Raw genomic sequence first — 23,537 nt, 5'->3', positions numbered from 1 at the left:
GCCCTTGACAAACAGGTTGAAAACATAAAAATTTATTAAGATATTATTTATGGTAGCATAAAACAATCTGTTACCTATGAATAAATTCAACAAATATATATAAGATCTCCCCGGGGATAATAAAACATTATTGGGAGGCATTCAATAAAACCTATATAAATGAGAAACTATATCACATTTATGATTGAAAAGCCAAGTATTACAAAGTTGTAAATTATTCTTCAAATAAATGATTTATAGGTTCAATGAATTCCAACAAAAATGCAACAAGTATTCTGCGAACCACAGAAATTACTTCTAAAGTTGATACATGGAATTTCAAATTGCCAAGAATAGCCAAAACTACGAAAAAATAGAATGTGGGAGAGCTTGTTCTATGAAGACCTATTTTAAAGCTACAGAAATCAGTTTAGTATAGTATAGGTCCAGAGCAATGTAATTGATAAGAGCCCATAAACAGACTCATGCATGAATAAACGCTAGACTTACACAAACTGGGCACTGTAGTGACTATAGATTATGAAATATAGAACCCACTTTCCAATACATGGTGTAAATATAATTGACTGTGCATTTGGTGAAAAGTAGACTTAAACGATACAAAAAATTAATTTCAAGTGGATGATTGCAAAGGAATACTTTAAGAATATGGAAAAAAAATACTTCCATTACCTTGAAGTACCAAAAGATTTTTAAGATGAATTCCACAAAAAGTCTTAATTGAAGTGGGAAAAATTTGTAAATGTGACTATTTTTAAATTAAGAGTTTCTGTTCAGCAGTGGAAACACCAATAAAAAGTGAAAAGTCAAGCCACGGAAGATATTTGTAAATAGTTCTTCTAAATGTTTTCATTTTCTTACAATTTTAGGATACAAAATAACTTGTAATACTCAATTTTAAAAAGGGGGAAGGCAGACGGCCCAATAGAATAGAAGGCAAAATATTTGGCAAGCACATCACAAAAGAAGAAGTACAAGTGGTCAACAAAAATTAAAATGGCATTATTAGTTAGGGAAATGAAAATTAAACCATAATATACTCCCACATGCCCACCATATTGGCAATTTTATTTTATTTTTTTATTTTTTTGAGGTTGAGTCACTCTGCCATGCAGGCTGGAGTGCAGTGGCGTGATCAAGGCTCACTGCAGCCTCACCCTCCCCAGGCTCTGGTGGTTCTCCCTCCTCAGCCTCTCAAGTACCTGGGACTACAGGTGCACATCACCATGCCTGGCTAACTTTTGTATTTTTTGTACAGATGGGGTTTTGCCATATTGCCCAAGCTGGTTTCCTGAGCTCAAGTGATCCACCCACCTCAGCCTACCAAAGAGCTGGGATTACAGGTGTGAGCCACTGTACCCAGCCCAGATTGGCAAATATTAAGAGTACTGACAATACGTGAATTCTCATAACCTGCTGGGGTTTCACCACAGATACAGCCACATTGGAAAACAGGGCAACACTGTCTTAGAAATGGAGACACACAGGCCCTATGACCTGGACATTTCACTTCTAGAGCTATGAAAACTTATTTATACTAGATTTTTATAGAAATACTGTTCATAATTGCCCCAAATTGGTTATGGAATTTACATTATTGAAAATAAATGAACCTAGATATATGTAGACAATTATATCATACTGTCCATTGTAAAAGTAAATAACAAAAGAATATTTAGAGAATGATTCAATTAATATAGGGTTCAAAAACAGGTTAAACCATGTCAATGTGAGATGTATGCATAGGAGCTGAAACTAAAGAAAGGCAAGAGAACGATTACTATAAGAACTAGTCACTCTGTCTTGATGGGAGGAGAAGGTATTGTGATTGAAAAGGGATACCTGAAGGCTTCTGGGGTTCTATTTCATGACTTGAATGGTGGTTACACAGGTTTACATTTTGTTTTGTTTTGTTTTTTTGAGACAGTCTTGCTCTGTCGCCCAGGCTAGAGTGCAGCGGTGTGATCTCGGCTCCCTGAAACCTCTGCTTCCCAGGTTCCAGCAATTCTCCTGCCTCAGCCTCCCAAGTAGCTGGGATTACAGGCACGGGCCACCACCCTCAACTAATTTTTGTATTTTTAGTAGAGATGGGGTTTCGCCATGTTGGCCAGGCTGGTCTTGAACTCCTCACTTCAAGTGATCTGCGTGCCTCAGTCTCCCAAAGTGTTGGGATTACAGGCGTGAGCCACAGCATCCGGCCTATACAGGTTTATGTTTTAAAATCTTGTATTAAACTCTGTAAAAGAAGTTCTGTTCCTTTTTCCCAGTTGAGGCATGTTTTGTGATCAAGAAAATACTAATTAACTAAAAGAACCCAGGTAAAACGATTTTAAAAGAGAGGAAGAGGTTAACAGAAAATGGGACACTCCCAATATGAGAAGGGAAGAGAAAGTACTTGGCTCTTCTTACCCTGCTGTTCTTTATTCCAACCTGCAGTCTTACTGGGACTGTCTGCTCTCCCTCACTGGGCAGATCTGCGGTATGTCTGCTCTACCACTGAGGGCAATAAGAGACTTTAGTTCGTCTCCCATGGGTGCTGAGGAGTAACAGAGCATCCAAGATGACGTAGGAACTTTCTTCATATGAAAGTGTGTTTGGTGGAGAGGATGTGAAAATACGGAGATAGACGAGTGCTCCAGAGTGCTGGGAAGAAAATTGCCAACAGCATTCTTTAAGTGACCTTAGGCGGTCCTTAAAAGAAAGTGAGTTAAGTGAAATACCACCTGCAAGGCCACAGGAAGTGTCCTAACATAATGATCATTACACATTATTTGGTGACTCAGTGCACTTGTTCTGAGTTCGGTCAAGTACATCCATGTTCTGGAATAGGGTGACTGAGGTCATGGGCATGAGAAATTCACAAAAGGTAACTTGGGTTCTTTGTGCTAAAAGTTTCTCTGGCAGGAAACTGGTTCACCAAAAGTCAAAATAAATGTGCATAGCATTATTTAGCATTCAGAGCTAAAAGTGGATGTAGAAATCATTTTCTTTAGCCATTTACAAATGGCTTCAAAGAGCCCAAGGAGCTCAATAAAGCTACCTCAGAGTGTGCTGGCAAAGTGTGGGCTCTGTCTCCCATCAGGGTAGCTTCCACTCTCAGCTTTACAAAATGACCTTCCAGATCACCACAAAAGAAAGGGCCAATGGCTTTAGAAAAGGTTCAAAAACCAGTGATCCTGTCTAACTCCTCCATTTTGTGGAAGAAGAAACAGGTTGAGAGAGGGTACGTGGTATTCTCAAAGTGGCTCACAGGGCTCTAAAACAAGATAGGAACCAAGATTGTCTGCTTCCGACTTGGACTCTTTCCAATGTACTAGATTGCTAGTCAACACCACATGCGAACAAATCTAAACCAGTGAATATCAAATAAGGAAGACAGAAACAGATCTCTCATCACCAGCACCTACATCATAAGGTTTTCGTAAAGATTAAATGAGTTTATAATGGTACTTGTTTAAAACAGTTCCTGGCATGTATGTAAGAACTGGGCATTTACTATTCTTATAAAATGTCACTTTTCTGGTCCTTGCATTCTTTTTACCCGCTTTGTTCACACTGTTCTATCTACCAACTGCCAGCTTGAAATTTTCAAAGGGTCACAAATCCACACAAGGAATGAAATCAACAATCTGTGTTCTCTAGTCTGAGGACAACAGCTGCCGAGGAGAAAATCTGATCTGCACCATGGACAAGGACTTAATGTAAGAACCATTTTACACATAATCCTTCTCCTCCCCACGGCTCTAGCCACAGATAGTTTTATCACCACTTAACCATTTACTCATGCTCATGGGAGGTTTAGGCTCTGACGGCAGTTAGGGTGTTTTGTGTTGATACTTTTAATGAAAATCAAACATATTTGCGGAAGTATGTCTTCAGAGCAGAAAGCACAGAAAGTCAGGAGTCCCAGATGTGCTGGCCTCAACTCCAGTTTTACATGCCAAGGTGTCATCCCGTCCATGCTGGCAGCACAGCGGGTGTCCTGCAGATACTATGCCTTTGTCCAACTGTCTCCAAACAGGAGACCTCACTCACTATGGGAGCTGCTTCCTTCTCTTTTCCTTGCTTTACAGTGACAGCAGGAAAATAGATTTCCCATCGCTGGAGACAGATCATCCCTCCTGTCAGAATCCTCTAGTAGCCTATGTATGAATAAGCCAGTTGTGTGCATGCACAAAAGCAAGATTTCTATTTTTTGTTTAACTATTCTTACCTTTGTTAACTAAAACAGATATAAAGGATTTAGGACATAAGCATCCATGCAGAGTATCTGTAAGGGTGAAGATCTAAAGTCCAGAGTGGCTGTTTTCAGCAGGTACTGATTCTCAGTTTTATATTAGTCACAGCCCTTCCTGTGACACCATCTAACACTTGATAATTTTCTGGTCTGCTTGAGAGAAAACAGAGAGTAATCTCCTTGTCAGTTATAGTTCCCATATCTGGTGTCTGCGATGTTTTCTGTTTGCCACACACACTTTGAGGTACCATATTGAGCATTCAATCTTAAATACACAAAGAAACAATGTTTAATAATGTTTGGGCCAGTTGCAGTGGCTCACATCTATAATCTCAGCACTTTGGGAGGCCAAGGCAGGCGGATCACTTGAGGTCAGGAGTTTGAGACCAGCCTAGCCAACATAGCGAAACCCCGTCTCTACTAAAAATACAAAAATTAGCCAGGCGTGGTGGCACGTGCCTGTAATCCCACTACTCAGGAGGCTGAGACAGGAGAATCGCTTGAACCCAGGAAGCGGAGGTTGCAGTGAGCCAAGATCGCACCACTGCACTCCAGCCTGGGTGACAAAGTGAGACTCTGTCTCCTTAAAAAAAAAAAAAATTTTTTTTGAATATTGGCTCAGAAAGTTTAAAATATTAAGATTAAAAATGTATTCAGTTAAAAGTGGAGAATCGAAAGGTGAAAAAGCAGTGTTCTTTACTTAAAGGAAAGTGACCTTCAAGTTAATAAGACATGAAAAAGATACTTGAATACATTAGCAGCCATTAACTGATTCTAGTTAAAAAGAAACACATAGGACCAGCATGATTGCTCACATCTGTAATCCCAGGATTTTGGGAGGCGGAGGCAGGAGGATCACTTAAGCCCAGGAATTCCAGACCATCCTGGACAAGCAACATGGCTAGACCCCATCTCCACAAAAAATACAAAAATTAGCCAGGCGTGGTGGCACACACCTGTAGACCCAGCTACTCAGGAGGCTCAGGCAGGAGGATCGATTGAGTCCAGGAGCTTTAGGCTGCAGTGAGCTATGATCGCACGCAGCACTGCACTCCAACCTGGGTGACAGAGCAAGACCTTTTCTCAAAAAAAAAAAAAAAAAAAAAAAAAAAAAGAAAAGAAAAAAAATAGGGAAGCATATAAAATATTTTTATTTGGCAGAGCATGCAGGAGTGGTGTTCTAATGCCAATTTTATGAAGCTAAAAGAAATTGGGAAAAGGCACAATACGTCTGATTAAGAAGAAGGAATGAAAGGTATTTCTTATAGATTCAACTTTGGACAGTATTGATTTTCTGTCTTCACTTGTTCTTTGAAAATTAACTCCAGAATCAATATCCATTAACACTTATTCAGTGCACATGCGCCCACAACATTCAGATAGGGACAATTAGAACAGGTAACATCCTGCATTGAAAATGGTGACAAATTCCATTCACTTAAGTTTGAGTTCCCTCACTTTCTCCTTTCCTTTTTCCTTCCTCCTTTTATTCTCCTTTCCATGACTATTCATTAAGAAACTGCCATGTGCTGGCATTTATCTAAATTCTGAAGATGAAATCAATCTGTCTTCATATGGCATACAAGCTAGTAATGATATTGACTCGATGAAATGGTCAGTATTGAGTTTGTTTAGGCTGCCATGAAGATGGGGAAAAAGCCACACAGAAAATATTAAGATAATCCACGTCTTGCTGGGGTTGGTACAAAGACTCTGAAAGACAGACTGCAACCCAATACAGATATTAGCTCTGGACAAAGGACACTGCCTGTTTCATAACATAAAGAAACAAAATCTCACAAATGGTAAGAATGCGTGATGTCAGAAGCAATGTCAGAAGACCAGGGCTCACATTTTTACTTTCCTCTAAGATCAATAACCTTGAGCAAATGCCTCTGCAGTTTAAAGCCTTATTTCTTCTCTACAAAGGAAGCATAACATAATACCATTACCTTATGTAGGGCACAGTTATGAGGATTATGGCATGTGTGAAAAGTTTGTGAATTATAGCCAAAATATAATGTATTGTCATTACATTAAAGTGTGAGGTAGGGCATGTTCAGGTCAAAGCCTAGGAAAAGAAACCGTCAAAAGAGACTAGCTATCCACATGTATTAAGTGCAATTACAAAACTTCGAGAAACATGAGACTGACTTTATGTTGAAGAGGATGTTTACTTTTTTCCATTTCTCATTGTCTCCTGTCTTCAAATATTAACCACATAATGTATACTGGAAAAACAACTCACAGATACACTTCAATTTTAAAAAATGTAGTCTATAAAAAAATATACATTTATAAAATACAGATTGTCTATTTCCAAAGGACAAAATTCAGTGGTTTCCTAAAAGCTCTTTTATACACAATTTATAAGTACAACTGTGCACACATTCTGGTAAACTTTTTGACTGGTATTTTACCAAGTTTCAAACATAGCTTTTACAGAACCTAGGATTTAGCTAGTTTGAAAAATAGTTCATACTGAACAGGCAAAAACTGGAAGCATTCCTGCTGAGAACTGGAATAAGACAATGATGCCCACCCTCATTACTCCTATTCCTATAATATTGAAAGTCCTTGCCAGAGCAATCAGGCAAGAGAAAGAAATAAAAGGTATCCAAATAGAAGTCATTGAACTATCTCTCTTTGCTGATGATGTGATTCTTTTCTTAGAAAACCCAAGAACTCAAGCAAAGGTCTCCTGGAACTGATAAACATCTTCAGTAAAGTTTCAGGATACAAAATTAATGTACAAAAATAAGTAGCATTTATATACACCAATAACACTCAAGCTGAGAGCCCAATCAAGAACACAGTCTTGATTTACAATAGCTAACGTTTTACATTTACAACAGCTGCAACAACAACAACAAAATACTTAGGAATATATCTAACCAAGGGGGTGAAAGATCTCTGTGAGGAGAACCACAAAACACTGCTGAAAGTCATCAGAGATGATCCAAGCAAAAAAAATCCCATGCTCTTGGATGGGAAAAAGCAGTATCATTAAAATGGCCATACTGCCCAAAGAGGTTTACAGATTCAGTGTTACTTCTACCAAATCAGCAACATCATTTTTCACCGAACTAGAAAAACCTATTATAAAAGTAAGATGGAATTATGGAACCAAAAAAGAGCCTGAATAGCCACAGCAATCCTAAGCAAAAAGAACAAAGCCAGAGGCATCACATTACCAGAATTCAAACTATACTCTAAGACTACAGTAACTGAAACAGCATGGTAGTGGTGCAAAAACAAATACATAGACCAATGGAACAGAATAGAGAGTGCAGAAATAATGCTGCAGACCTACGGCCCTCTGATCGTCAACAAAGTTGACAAAAATAACAATGGGGAAAGGACTCCCTATTCAATAAATGGTTCTGGAATAGCTATCTAGCTATATGCAGAAAAATGAAACTGGACCCCTTCCTTACACCATATACAAAAATTAATTCAAAATAGATTAAAGATTTAAATGTAGATCCTCAAACTATAAGAATCCTAGAATAAAACCTAGGAAACACCATTCTGGACATCAGTCTTGTGAAAGAATTTATGACTAAGCCCTCAAAAGCATTTGCAAAAAAAAAAAAAGACAAATGGAACTAAAGTTTTGCACAGCAGAAGAAACTATTAACAGAGTAAACAAGTGACCTACAGAATGGAAGAAGATATTCACAAACTTTGCATCTAACAAAAAGGTCTAATGTCCAGAATCTATAAGGAACTTAATTCAACAAGAAAAAAACAAAAACCCCATTAGAAAATGGGCTAAAGACATGAACAGACACTTCTCAAAAGAAGACATACAAGTGGCCAACAAATATATGAAAAAATGCTCCACATCACTAATCATCAGAGAAATGCAAATCAAAACCACAATGAGGGCCAGGTGCGGTGGCTCATGTCTGTAATCCCAGCACTTTGGGAGAGTGAGGTGGGTGGGTCAAAAGGTCAGGTGTTTGAGATCAGCCTGACCAACATGGTGAAACCCCATCTCTACTAAAAATACAAAAATTAGCCTGGTGTGATGGCACGCATCTGTAATCCCAGCTACTCAGGAGGCTGAGGCAGGAGAATCACCTGAACCCAGGAGGTGGAGGTTGCAGTGAGCCAAGATCGCGCCACTGCACTCCAGCTTGGGTGACAGAGCAAGACTCCATCTCAAAACAAACAAACAAACAAACAAACAAAAAACAAAAACAAAAACAAAAAACCACAATGAGATACCATCTCACATTGGTCAGAAGAGTTGTTATTTAAAAGTCAAAAAACAACAGATGCTGGGGAAACTGTGGAGAAATGAGAATGGTCATACAACGTTGGTAGAAATGTGAATTAATTCAGCTGCTGTGGAAAGCAGTTTGGAGATTTCTCAAAGAACTAAGAGTTGAACTACCATTCAATCTAGCAATCCCATTACTGGGTATATACCTAAAAGAAATTGTTCTAACAAAAAGGCACATGCACTTAGTATATTCATCACAGCACTATTCACAAAAGTAAATATGTGGATTAAACCTAGATGCCCATCAACAGTGGATTGGATAAAGAGTATATGGTACATACACATCATGGAATACTACACAGCCATAAAAAAGAACAAAATCATGTCCTTTGCAGCAACATGGATGCAGCAGGAGGCCATCCTAAGCAACTTAATGCAGGAACAGAAAACTAAATGCTGCATGTTGTCACTTATAAGTTGGAGCTAAACAATGTGTTCTCATGGACATAAAGATGGCAGCAATAGACATTGGGGACTACTAGAGAGGGAGACAGAGATGGGGGTATGGCTTGAAAAACTGACTACTGGGTATTATGTTCAGTACCTGGGTGATGAGATCAATTGTAACCCAAACCTCGGCATCATACAACATACCCAGGTAACAAACCTGTATCCCCTGAATCTAAAATAAAGGTTGAAATTATTTTCAAAAAGAAAGAAAAATAGCAATTCTGTTAGAACACTACTATTCTGGTATTATCAAGCAGAACTGGATTTCTATAATCTCAGAGAACAAAAGGTCATTATTGTATTATTAACATTATTCCTTAAGAGTCTCTTAGAGACTAGCAAGACTGAGCTATGTCCTAAACATTCTAGGGGCTGCCGTATATGGCTGTGTTACTCAAAAACATTACTCTCAAGTTTGCAGTTCACCATAAGATATTCCATTTTGAGAGAGTTCTTTGTCCTTCATCATATTCCTGCCAAGCGTTGAGTAGTAAAACCTCATTTCTGACTTGAGGCTGAGATTCACACCTGCCCATACATCACATAGGAGAAAGCTAGCATCTCAGATCTTGCAACTAAGAGTATTAATTTTCCTACTGTTTTGATTATAATTTTGTTCCCGATTGTTAACATTTATGGTATAATGGTCTCATAGTGAAGAGAGAATACAAAAATCATTATTTGCATTTTATTATTTTCTCACTGGAGGCTTAGCCACCTTCAGACAGACTTTGCAATGGCCTGGTAAAGGCACAGGTGTTCCTGGAAGCCTCAGTTCTAGGATGGATACTTTGTAAACCTGTGCATAAGGCTCCAGATAATTGAAAATACGAGTTCAAGTTTGAGGTCTTTCAATGACTCTATGAGATAATTCCACATCTTTATTTCCAAATATACTCTGCTTATTTTTAAATGGTTTGTTTTTCTTTTTTCTCATAAGGAAAAATACTTTCTGTAAGATATGACACGGAAAACCATGTTTTGCCAGGCGTGGTGGCTCATGCCTGTAATCCTAGCACTTGGGAGGCCAAAGCAGTTGATAGGCTTGACCTCGGGAGTCTGAGACCAGCCTGGGCAACATGGTGAAACCCGTTTCTACAAAAACTACAAAAATTAGCTGGGCATGGTTGCTTGCACTTGTAGTCCCAGCTACATGGGGCGCTGAGGTGGGAGGACTGCTTGAGGCTGAGGCAGAGGTTGCAGTGAGCCACGATCACACCACTGCACTCCAAGAAAAAAAGAAAAAGAAAAAAGAGAAAAGAAAAACTATGTTTTGGTTACTTCCTGAAGAGACCAGCTAGCAGAAAGCAGCAGAGAAAATAAAGGAAGACAGGAAAATCCCTGAACTAGCTGACTCAGTTCTTTGTTGTGAATGTTGTCATTAGATTTTGTCTTTCCCTTTCAGCTGCCAGGGATTATGAGAAAAGAAAATAAAAGGACAAGAGGCTTTTAAGAAGGATGGTTTGGCACAGGACGTTACTATCTGGTGCTTTGTTGTGTGCTGGAGGTTAATGAAGCAGCTTTGACTCTTTCTATGGCACTGACTATAAGGGAGAGCCAAGAATTTGCCAAGACTTGCCATTGCTACATGCTGTTATGTAACTCATCACAGAATTCTTTCAGAGCAACCCAGGCTTTCCCACAGGACAGCCATGACTAGGTATTTGACCAAATGCGCCCAGGAAAACATTTCTGTTTGAAGAATTTCTGTCAAGAAAAGTTTCTTGGACAGAATAAGACTGTAGAAGAAATTTCTGCAAGTAATTTTAAAACTCCCAACTCTGAACTAGCCTTCTCAACAGAATAAGATTGTAGAAGAAATTTCTGCAAGTAATTTTAAAACTTCCAACTCTGAGCGAGCCTCCCTAACCTTAACATTCTGCCTGGCTCCTGGTCACACTAGCCAAACTCTGCATTACTTTGCTCCAATCCTATGGAACGGCTCAGAATGTCTTACTTTCCTTTGTATCAGAGGGAGCATCTGCAAAAAACATACCTTGAGTCTTAAAGGCATAAAATAAATGGCTTATTTTGGGCAAGCTTTGTATTTTTATCTTTTAAAATAGTTATAGTTCTACAATATCTTTCCTTTTGTATAGAAAGGGCCAGTCGACAAGGCGCATGGATGGCACAGAGACCTCACACACACGAGGCTTTGATTTTGCCACTCACCCTGTGATTATTCAGTGAGAAAGACCATGGAGTGGAGGGGGAATCTGGGTTGGAATTCTGTTTACTCCAGTTACTACCCGAAAAAAATGACAACTAACTAAGCTCTTCAGAACTTCAATGAATTGTGATATTGGCAGACAAATAAAGCTGACCTCTGAAACGATCTACCTAAAGAGCTAATATGATTCTGGGGTAGAGCACCTGCTTAGTAGAAAGGTCATGGTATTATAGTATGTGCTTATAGCAACTGTTTGGCAAACACAGTTAATTTATTAGAATGTTACTGTATTTTCCTATTGATGCTTTCCTGTGTTACTAAACTGTGGGCAATTCTAGCCTGTTTTTGAATTTTTTAAAAAAGTATGATATAGAAAGCTAACATCTATAGAGTGCTGACTTTACACCAGACACTGTGGTAAGTGATTAAGGTAATAAATTATATCTCATATAAGATTTCTGCTAATCCCCTCAAGTAGTATCAATACCTCCATTAAACTGAGATCTATAGATGTTAAGTGACTTTCTTGAGATCACACAGCTAGAAAAATGCTACAAACACGACAGAACAATTTATGTCTGGGTCAAACATTGTGCAGTATGCAACGGATTTTTAACCTCCATTTTCTCTTTTTTTAAGGTCTTTTATTCATTCTACAACGATTTGCTGACTTCCTTCAATATCCAAGGCAGTGTTTTTCCTGCATGCCATTGAGAGTTATTTCAAGGACCAAGTGACTTTCGTCTAGTAAATTGAAATTTTCTTCTCCATAATAAAAGCAGTTTTGACTGATCTACCTTTCTTGTAGCCCATTAAAATTCAGTCTCTAGTCAAGTACTTGGCAAAAATCACAGGTTTGTCTCACGACCCTTAGGTTAATTATAAAGTACATAGCTTTTTTTCTTCTACTTAAAAACATTGTCTTTCAAAAGTAATAGAATATTCATTATAATGCTATAGAACCAGGTTTGTAGTCATTTTGTATATGCTTTCTAAAATGGAGCTTTAAACCTACAAAATCTCAATCACTGAATTCAATTAAGTTTCATAAATACAAATAAAAATGCTTTTTCAAAAAAATACTATCATCAGTTTCAGTAGACTCCAAATACTAAGCTTACTTAAACAGATTTCTTTTCACATTCTTGGAATGTCACACCAATTAGATAGGCAACTATTACTTTGGGACTTAATGTTCAGTAAAGGTTTTTTTTTTTTTTTCTCCAGCCAGAGCCAGTCTTGTTTTGTTGGTTTATTTGAGTAATGGTAAGTACCCAGAAAACTTAGCTCCTATACTAGATTCTACTTGAGCATTTTCATCATTACTGTGGTGGGTGGGAGAGAGAGAAGGAGAGAGATGCTTACGTTTTCATTTTACTCCTTTTCTTTTAGTTCTTGGAGTTAAAATGAAGTATTTATCCTTTCCTGGATGCAACAGATCTGCGACCTGCGTATTTGAGCTCTAAAGAATTAGCACTTTTTCCTTTTCCAAATGCATGATTCTAGTTGACAGGTCAAGATGGAAGTGAGACACAAAACTTCCAAATTCAAGAATTCATTAGGTGCATCATTTCATTCTAAAAATGAACTATTACTTTTACTTGATGAATGATGGAAACACCATTTCTCTAGTGAATGAAGTAGAATTTGGAAAACATAAGTGCACATAAATCTCCTCAGTGGCTAAACAAAGATGTATTTGGTTGCTACTGAGGGGTTGAGTCACTACCAAAGTCACCGCTGTTTCCAATGTCATTATTTAACAGTTCTAATAATGACTAGTGCGTTGAGTCTGCTTTAGAAGAAGTCTTGAGACTGCTTTAGAAGAAGGATTGCTTCCTTTCTCACTTTGGCAGCCTCACCTGATTCAATTCACTAACAAGGGACTTTGCGGTGTTATGACGGTGAAGAGCAGATTTCCAACGGATGGGCCTTAACTTAAATTTTATCATTGTCAGCTTTCACTTAAATCACGCTGCACACTTGACAGTTGAGGTGAGCCAGCGCTTCTATTTAAAAACACGAATGGCATTTTGGTGTTGAATTTCAGTTTGTTTGTACTCTACCCATAGTTTAAGACTCTAAGCCTTCTGGAAAGAGTATATGTATTTCTGAAGGTTTCTATTTTACTCAGTGGGTACTGGTGGCATGGAAATTTTAGCCGTCCTGATAGAGAGAGGATGCCTTCCTGCCGTTTCACATAGTTATGTACATGCCTGACAGGCCCCAAATGTTTGCTGCTCATCTAATCCCTAGGAAAGAATTTGGAAAGGAGACTCAGTTATGACTCATATTATCAGATGGTTAGCTTCTGTAAAGATATGTGTAACAAATAATATTTTCCATAAACTGGGACCGTCTAGTTTTAAAAATTATTTTATCCCTTTCTTTGCAGAAAAAGATTATTACTGTTTTAAAGCCCAACTTATGAAGATTTATGAAAGCCGAGTTGTACTGTTCAAAAGGGGGAAGGGGACCCATGGGGACCTTGTCCCCTCACACCACCCTAGCTTCTCAGCCCCCGAGGGCCTTCTAGAAAAATCTTAAATCTACCTTAAATATGGGATATTAATCTATCTTAAATATATAAGGCAGATTTTTTAAATCCTTTTCCATAGTAACCAATGAGGAACTATAGGATGAGGATTGAGAAAAAAATCATCTAATATATGTTCATCTTTAACCTAAATTTCACAGAGTGGACTTGTTTAATCACAGACCACCTGGAAGATTCTTTCAGTATTAATTTAACAATTTATGAAACTCTTTAAGCCTCTCCCTCCCTGCCATGATATTCTTTGGGCAATTCCAGTCTAAAAAGCCAAAGGTCTGCTTTGTAGCATTGCTAAGGGATGGCTGGAAAGAATAAATGACTTGTTCCCTATGCCGCTGATAATGCTTTGCTTTGTTGTTGTTGTTTTGTTGTTGTTGTTGTTGCTGTTTGTTTGTTTGTTTTTGAGATGGAGTCTAGCTCTGTTGCCAGGCTACAGTTCAGTGGTGCAATCTTGGCTTACTGCAACCTCCGCCTCCCAGGTTCAAGCAATTCTCCTGCCTCAGCTGGGATTACAGGCACGTGCCGCAACGCCCAGCTAATTCTTGTATTTTTAGTAGAGACGGGGTTTCACCTTGTTGGCCAGGATGGTCTCGATCTCCTGACCTCGCGATCTACCCACCTCAGCCTCCCAAAGTGCTGGGATTACAGGCGTGAGCCACTGCGCCGGCCAGAAATGAGAAAAGTCCTACATCACTCGTAAGCAAATGCTTGCTTTCTTTTGATTTTTTAAAAATTATTTGAGGGTGGCTTTGGAGGAAGAGGTGTTCCAAATACTTTACCTGCTTTTAATGACATGGTTTATCTGTCACTGGGGATAATTGTTCTTCTCTCCTCTGCAGTTTAGAAAATGGGCTTAATTGCTAAAATTGTTGCCCAAATCCACAGAATTACCATGGAGCCACTCTGAGGATGTGCAGGGCTGAGTCAGTGTTGCGGAGGTACTCCATCTTCTCTGCGATGTACTTCATGAAACACACATAATGACATATTAAATCATTATACCGAGTATTTTGTAAAATATGTATGGTGATAATTATTGCCATCATTAGCTAGCAACCCTTTTTCATATGCTGAATCCTGTAAGGCATCAGAAAGTTCCTAAAAGAACTTCTGACTTTTAGATGTATGATTCGAGATGTGTGTTTATTTTTCCCATTAGCATCAACCACTCAACTTATATTTCTTCATCCCTCACATTTATACTTCCACCTTTGCTCCAGATGAAACAGGCTTGTTTGGCTCCATTTTATATTTGCTTCTGCAGTGTTTGACTCCACTCATCCAAGTCTTCTGCTTTTACTCATATATCACACATGGTAAACATATGCACATATATAATATAGAAATTATATACATGTTATAGTATGCATTTATATTTATTATGTATTAGTTATGTATTATAGGTATTAAATACTATATATATTATAGATATATTGGTATATGTGCATGCAGTACACAATATTGTGCTAGGAAGAGAGTAGATATCCCAGAATTTATTCAACTAAGCTACATTCAAAGCTATAGCAGTTATGGCAATGAATAAGAAAAAATAGCTTATTTTACTAATTCACTGTCTTCTAAAAGAGGTAGTAAATTAAGAAGCAGAAAGTTAAGACCTAGTTTTCATTCCTTTACTATCCTGACTATGTAAAAAATTTTAAAACGTTGACAATATCAACGTCCCCTGTCAAAGTATACAAAATCCATTTTGAAATTTTTTCATCAAAATACTTTTCATTTTTCACAAAGCATACTTGTGTCCTTCCTAAAAGTAAATTCTTTTAACAACAAAACTCTGAGTCTAAGATAAAGCTTTAGGTAAGAGATACATTAGTCCGAAATAGCAAACTGAGAAGTGAAAAAGTTGGTAGGAAGTGAAAGTGGGGAACTGGGAAGCTTTTGAGCATTGAGAATAAGGATGCATGCTTAGTTGTGTGAGAGAATGTGTATATTGTTAGTACAGCTTCTGTGTAACTGGCATATCCTAGGCAGAACTATTCTTAGCTCTACATATATTTCTCTGTATAGCACCTTCCCATAGCACCTTCTTTAATCTTGTAAAATAGCATTTTCCATGTTTTAAAATTACTTGCTTATCCATCTTTCTTCCACTAAACTGTGTACACTGTTGGGAAAGACAGTGGTTAGTTTCTGTAGTTTATCCTTAGTGTCTAGCACAATGCCTTTTGACCTGGTAGATACATAAATAAGTGTTGGGCAAGTACATTATGTTGTAAGTAATAAATGTGCAAGTAATTGAATGATTAAAGGAAGGAAGAGATGAACAAAAGATATAAGAATATTCCTAGGAAAACTGATCCCTCCTAAACTATCACCACCAATGTCAATTTTTTTTTATTTAAAAAATGTATGCATTTCTCCAAATATAAAGTTATTAAGTGCTATGGTTTGGATATTTGTCCCCTCCAAACCTCATGTGAAAATTTGATCCTCAATGTTGGAGGTGTACAGTCTAATGGAAGATGTTTGGGTTATGGGGATGGATCCCTCATGGATACATTAATGCTTGCCCTCCCTCCCTTGGTGCTGAGTGAGTTCTCACTCTATTAGTTTCTGAGAGTTCTGGTTGTTGAAAAGCACACACACCTGCCCCCATTCTCTCTCTTGAGTCCTCTCTTACGATGTGATCTCTGCACATGCATTAGCTAAATAAACCTGTTTTCTTTCCCCAGCCTCAGCTATTCCTTTATAGCAACACAAAATGAATAAGGAACAGAAGGAGAGGAAAAGCATTAATACGTTAAAATTTGACAAAGTCTTTTCTAAACTTGGAACTTTGTTCCCAGATTTCATTTTTAATTTGCAGGATTATAGTGGTTTCTTCCACAAAAGTGTTCAGGCATTTCTGAAAAAGTAGCGCTTGGACAAAATTAGAACCTCTTTGAAAAAAAAAAAGTAGTAGCACTTTTGAGTATAATGCCATGTATTTTGTCATACAAGAACAGTTCTATCAATTCCAGTTATTATTCTCTGGAGTTGTTCCACCTACGTATAGAAAATGTGTCCAAAAACTTCCACATATTGATAATATTTACCTTTATATAATAAAGATATTATTAATAAGTCATCCTACAGATTCACTACAGATTCTTTGCTGTAATTCTCAGAATGTCCCTAAGATAACTAATCTCGTGCACAGGTAACCAGCAGCACCAAAAGTCACATGAAATAAGTTGCTCCTCAGAAACAGGTATAAAGAATACTACTGCTTCTATTGCTAGCACTGGCTGTAAAGCTAAATTCCTAAAGTTGGTTTTAAACCTAGGATGGAGTTTATTTATGGAGAAAAAAAGATATTACATCAAATTCTAGCTGCTTTTCCTATCCAGGTTATGCTATTCTCCAAAATGCTAAGTTCACCTGCCATTCAGCTTAAGGTCACACATTTATACTATGTCCTATTTCCAAGTGTCTACCACAGACTCGACAAAAAAAAATTCATGATTAATGGCAACCCTAAAATAAAACTTATGAAATCACAAGCATAAATATTCCATACGATGATTTTACATGTGTTGTGTATTCTACATAAAATCTCAACCGTGAAAGGAGCACCTGAAGAGCTTGGGTGTCACCAGATTGTTTCTCAAGCAGCCTCAGAGACACGTTATCTTGAGGAATTTTCCACAATCCAAAATTTGGTCCATTACCTTGCAGGCTCAGAAATCTGTCAGCAAGTCTGGAGCAAATGTATGTCTCAGAAATGGACTTACAACTCCACAAACACAAAGTACTGTTGATTGATATCAAGATGCAAATGTATTAATTTGCAACAAGACCTACAAATGCCAGATGGACTAAAACAGTCCTGAGGGCAAGTTGGCACATTTTCTTTCTGTGGGCAGATTGAGATTGGAGCCAAGTCATAATCAGAAGGCTTGGTGCTTAAAAATAAAATTTGGAACGAAAAGAATACATTAAATAAATCAAATGCAAGACTAGAAATCAGATTATAATTCTGTTACTTCCTGATTTACATTGATATTTCCCAGTAGGGATAGGTATGTAACCTACCAGACTCAGCAAGCTCTAAGGGTTCACTTTCAAGGGGTGGCCTTGGCTGGAGGCTGCAGACTTGACCTGTGTGGCTAATCAATCTTCTGATTGACATGTTACTATCTAACTCTGGGAGAAAAAGCTATGTTAAAATGAAAAAAATAATATGTTAAAATGTTACTCTAAGGTAACATTTGCTCTTTCTGCCAATTTAAAGGCTATTTGAATGCTATTTACAGGTACCATCACATTCTTTCTTTCTTCTTTTCTTTTTCTTTGTTTATTTTTTGTTGTTATTCTTTGTTTTCTGTCCATACCACCATTACCAAACTAGTCTAGGTCCTCATCTCCACACGGCAAGGTCCTAACCGGTCAACTTATTTCAAATCTGTCTCATCCAACTCCAGAGAATATTACTATAGAGATATACTTTAAATTATGGTTTAATACATACCCTTTTTTATTTTCCCACCTTCTTTCATATGAAAAACTTTCAATGATGCCTGCTGCCTTCAAAGTTAAGTCTGAATTGTTTAGCATGGCATTCAACTTCCTTTACATCTGGGCCCAACTTATTATTACTTTTCTACTGCATGAACTCTCCACTCCAGCCAAATCTACTGACTCCCAACAGTCCATGTGCACCCATAAATCCACGCCTCGCTCATTCCTGGAGTCACCTCAAGATCTGCCTCCTCTTTGAAGATATCTCTGAAAGTACAATTGGAAAATGACCCATTCATTCTTTAAAGTCATTTGGCAGTGAGTATTTTGGAAAGTGACTATTATCTGTAGATATCCTATCTCCTCAATTAGAATATAAACTTAAGGATGAGAACAATACATTTTGCCTTTTATGTATACTGTATCCTCAGTGTCTTGATATCAAGGGTGCTCAAAAAAATCAATGCTTAGAACTTGTCCTGTCCATTTGTAGCAAAAACTGCTAAACTTCTTCAGAGTCTAACACAGAACTTGAAAAGTAGTGCCCTTAACAGAAGAGAAGAGATGCCTCTTGAAGTATCTTTGGGAGTCAAGTAGTTAATGGCTTCTTCTAGGCCTTTGGTATGATTTCACCAAATTAATGCATTTCTCCACATCCTCATTCTCTCTGTACACTGTTTAATATTACAATATAGCCTTCAAAGCCTGGTAGTCTCCCTGTCAGTTTCAAAGTCTAGAGTTAGCTTTAGGAATAGACTAGGCCTCTGATATACAAAGACTGTAATCAGAACACTTAGCAGCAAGGATGATATAGGAGGTAGTTATACAAAAAAGCAAAGCAAAGAATAGACCCCTGCAATATGATGATGAGGAGGATAAAAGCCTTTAGAGATGAAAAGATAGATTTGTAAAGTTTAACGAAATAGCAAAAGGATCAAGAAGGAAATATCTTAAGCTATTTTAGATACCATTTAGCTTTTCAGCATTCTCATAGGTAATCATACCTTGGTCTCAAGCCTGATAGGAAAGAGCTTTTAAAAAACAAACAAAAAAAAACCCCCCAGATATTTGTCTAATACAATCAGCTGATTGGCAATAATATCTAAGAAAGTTAACAGTTCCTTTTATTTCTCACCAAAGTACTACTGCTCATGGGGAGGGCATCCAGAATGTTGTCAACAGGGTCTTCTGTGATTATGAAAGACATGAAAATATACACACCATCTCTTATTTCATGGAATTTGGCAACTCCACATCAGAAATGTTGGGGAGCAGTCTGGCTAAGCCTTGAAAGTAGGAATGAGAAACCCAATTCAAAGGGGAATGAAGGTGATAATCTCTCCTGGGAAGGAGGAAATTGCTGGATTAAACACAGATAATTAAGCCTAATTAGTGACCTATAAAGACACAAACAGAACTTAAAAATAATTTACTTATAGTAAATAACAAAAAAACTATGTTAAAATGGAGAAAGTAATAATTTTCCTGGGCAAGCAAGAATGAATGCTTAGAAGTAGAAGATTAAGAAAGAGTTTTATAAGGTACCTGATTTGTTCTCTTAATGTTAAAATAAAATTGGAAACAAATTATGCTTACATTGAATAAAAATTATAATATTATACTGTATTGTTTCATATACAGATTAATGCATGATATTAGAGGGGAAATTTTTGTTAAATAGTTCTAATATTAAAAATAACACAAAACAAAATTTTAAAAACTTTGCTTCCATTTTATATTTCCAGGAAAAGTGTCTCCTATTAATTGATATCGATTTCCTTTCTTCTTTCCTTCTTGAGACAAAAAATCCTAGAGTTCTAATTTATTTTAAAATAGAATCCTAAAAGTATATGGGCACGTGGAAACCAGTGCATATACTCCCATGATTTCCCAGTGTAAGTACACTAAGATCTGTCTAATGAGGGGATGTTTCTTTTTATTTGAAAACATGTACAAAAAGGAGCTTCCATGGCCCCCTCTAAAACCCTTTTCAACCACAAAAAAGTTTCTTCTGTTTAGGCAATATTTCATGTGTCAATGTAAAGCAATTCTCATAACACATAGACAAGATCTGATCATGAAGTAATGTGCAACAGGCTGCCCGTGAGGGTAAATTTTACCACCTTACGATCATGTAAGCTGTTTACTCATATATCTGCAAATATGACTTTTGTTTTAAAATTTAATTTTCTATGTTTGCTGTTTTGTATACAAATATTCCCCTTGCCAACTAAATTTTTTAGTACAGATGAATCACATAGTGTATATGTCACATTTCAATACAGTTCAGGTCTGGCACGGAGGCTCACACCTGTAATTCCAGAGTTTTCTGAGTCTGAGGCAGGAGGATCGCTTGAGCCCAGGAGTTTGAGACCACACTTGAGGTGGACAATGTTGAGACTCTGTCTCTGCAAAGAATAAAATTAGCCAGGCACGGTTGTGTGTCCTAGCTACTTAGGAGGCTAAGGCCAGATGATCCCTTGAGCCTAGGAGTTCAATGATACAGTGAGAATTGAGCCACTACACTCCAGCCCGGGCAACAATGTGAGCCCCAGTCTCCAGGAAAATAAATAAATACATAAAATATAGTTCTCTCTGTTCTAAGGCAGAGGTGGTAGGTAAAGGGTTAAATACTGCCTATTTACTTGAGATTTTATCTTCCCTATAAGAGATTCTTATGAACATTTAAATTTTCCTCATTTTGAATGAGAACATCAATTCCTCATATTGCAAAATTGCAATCTTCCTCAGGAAAAATGTACTCATTATCTACCTCATACACTAAAAAAGATTTTCCACCCTCACTCAACTTTCCATGTAACAATAGAGTAACCTAGATTTTAAAATGAGGCGCATCCCACATTGAAAAATGTAGGAACATGGATTTTAAGAAGGCAAGCTTTCTACTCTAAGTGATTTTTCTTTCAAGTTTACATGTTTAAATTGTGTGACAGTAAATTTCAATTCTGACAATTTAAGTTGTTTTGGAGGTATTTGGGCTATAAATATTCATACATGCCTATTGATTTTCAAATCAGAAATGAATCTGAAGACTGAGAGAATTAAAAAATGGCACTTTAAAGCCTGCCATATGAATCATTTTTACTTTTTAGAGTATCGATCCAATAGAACCTAAATGGTTTTACAACCTTTTGAAGTCTACGGGTAATATTGTTTCTCATTTGGTTTCATACCACAATTTCTTCTAAAGAACATGGATGCACTTGGCTGCACACATATAAAATTTATTAATTATGTTTCTATCCTTTTATAATCAATTTTTTACAAACTGAGCTGAGCAATAACAACTCCATCAGAAAAATACATACCATCAATCTTCTTTTTGTGTGTGCTTTATTTTAGAGTCAAATGGTTATCTTATTAAAGTTCTGAGAAACCAAATTTTGAAATCCCCTCTTTTTAATAACAATTATTTTACATATAACTAAAGATTTGATTTAAAATTATACAATCCAGGTACACATTAGAGGATGACTGAAGTGCAATCAATTACTTCTAAAACTAATCTCTAATACTATGACTTGGCAAATAAAATGTTTAACGTTTTAAAATGTTTCTTCATAGGAATATATATATATATATTCCTATTATATATATATTCCTATTATATATATCGTATGTCTCCCTTAATCTCTTTTGCAATGATACCTTGATTTTAACCCGAACGTTGACATAAAAAAAGTAATTTTCCTCTTTATAAAGCCATGAAGTGAGTTATAAGTATTTCCCTTAACAAAAGTTTATAACATATTTACCTTGAAGCAGTCTAAAAAGAAAACATGTAATTATGGATCAAATGAAAGTTAAACTCCACTTGAAACAAGAGAGGATTATCACAAACATACCTTGTCCTTGGGTTACTCCATAAAATTCAGCTGCTATCCTTGCCGCTTCCTTGCGGTTGCCTTTCACAATGTAGAAATGACTGAGGATGGCAAGGCTGATTTTCACAAAAAGCTTAAAACAGAACAGCGAAAGTATTGTAAAGTAGACATTGGATAATTGTTGAGCAAATGGCCGATTTTCTTCCAACACCGACATTGCTGCAGAAGAATCTGGGGCTGTCTTTAGTTGGATCCAAGTCTCAAATGTGCCTGGCTCTCGTCCGGGATGCTCCTGAACAGCTGGTCCTGAGGAAAGAAAATATCAGCTGGTAATGATGCCTACAGCTCAAAATATTTATACAGTCCGTAAAAGTTCTTCGCAAACTCCTATTGGTCTGAAAATATTCCATGGAAGCAATTGCATCACGTGTCGCAAGTCTCCTGACTTTCCATTCTCAATATAAAATGATACTCCACCTCTGTGCTCCAAATTTCAAAATCCAGATAGTGAAGTATATAAGCATATCCTTTCCGTCTGATATATTTAGTTATCAAGAACAATTTGAAGACAGTGTATGGGGTTCCCATTGTTAATATAAATGATATTCATAACATCAGGTAAAGTTGTCTATCATTTAAGGCTTTAAAATGGTACTGTACTATTTGTAGACCATGAGCTAAATCAGTAAACAGTCCATGGTGTGTATCTTAATGACTACTCATCAGATTAACCAATTATTTTGTTTTTACTGTTTTAGAAATAAACATTTTTCTTACAAGTCATGACACTGGAACATCACAGATTAATAACTTAACACGGTTCCTTCATCCAATGGACAGTTTTTAAGAACTTGGTATGTGTCAAACACTTTGCTAGATTTTGAAAAGACAAAGACAAGTAGAATGGTCCCTGCCACAAGGAACTCAGAGTCTAGCAGAGGAAATGGAAAAGAAATCAGGTAAATATAAAGCAGGTGAAAACAGTTATTAAGGGAGCAGAAAGAGGAAGCATGTAATCCTGGGAGGGAGGTGTCAGAAAAGACATATCCAGAAGGATTATCAGGTAAACATGCATTTCATCAAGACTGTCCAAAACCAAGGAAAACAATATACTTTTTAGGGCTATAATCTTTGCTAACCCCAATATGTTTTATTCATTAATGAAATGCGTCTGTATATAGGTATCCTTAGGCAAGTCATATTTTAAAAGAGAAATAGAATAAATTATTAAGAAAATGACATAGAACAGCAATATTTTGGCATTTAAGCCAAAAATGATATGCCAAAATACTAAATATCATTTCTTACAGGGAATTTAGTTACATATTTCTATGACCGGGTTTGGGGCCTGTTGATTGTGGTATTTGCTGCCTAATTCATTTGAGAAGTTCCAAAAGAACAAAAAATAACAACCGTAAGAAAATAGAAGTGTCCGTTCTTGGAATAAGGAGCGTACCTATGACTGGTCATACTAGTAAGTGTTGTGTGCTTCTCTCCCTTGGTGTATCCATTTTATGCTGAGTATGTTA

General features: G+C 37.0%; 1 protein-coding gene across 1 annotated transcript in view; it reads right to left on the bottom strand.

Annotated features, from left to right (window-relative positions):
- The window catches only part of ASB5 (ankyrin repeat and SOCS box containing 5), a 66,453-nt gene that overhangs the window by 37,385 nt on the left and 5,531 nt on the right, over window positions 1–23,537 (bottom strand). The window contains exon 2 of the mRNA XM_050792548.1: window positions 22,030–22,314. Coding sequence (XP_050648505.1) covers window positions 22,030–22,225 — 196 coding nt within the window. The 5' untranslated portion in view covers window positions 22,226–22,314. The remainder of the gene's footprint in view (window positions 1–22,029; window positions 22,315–23,537) is intronic.

The sequence above is a fragment of the Macaca thibetana genome, chromosome 5, assembly GCF_024542745.1.
Source record: "Macaca thibetana thibetana isolate TM-01 chromosome 5, ASM2454274v1, whole genome shotgun sequence".
NCBI lineage: Eukaryota > Metazoa > Chordata > Mammalia > Primates > Cercopithecidae > Macaca > Macaca thibetana.
Note: the sequence above shows the minus strand (reverse complement) of the source record. Positions and strands in the feature narration are given on the sequence as shown.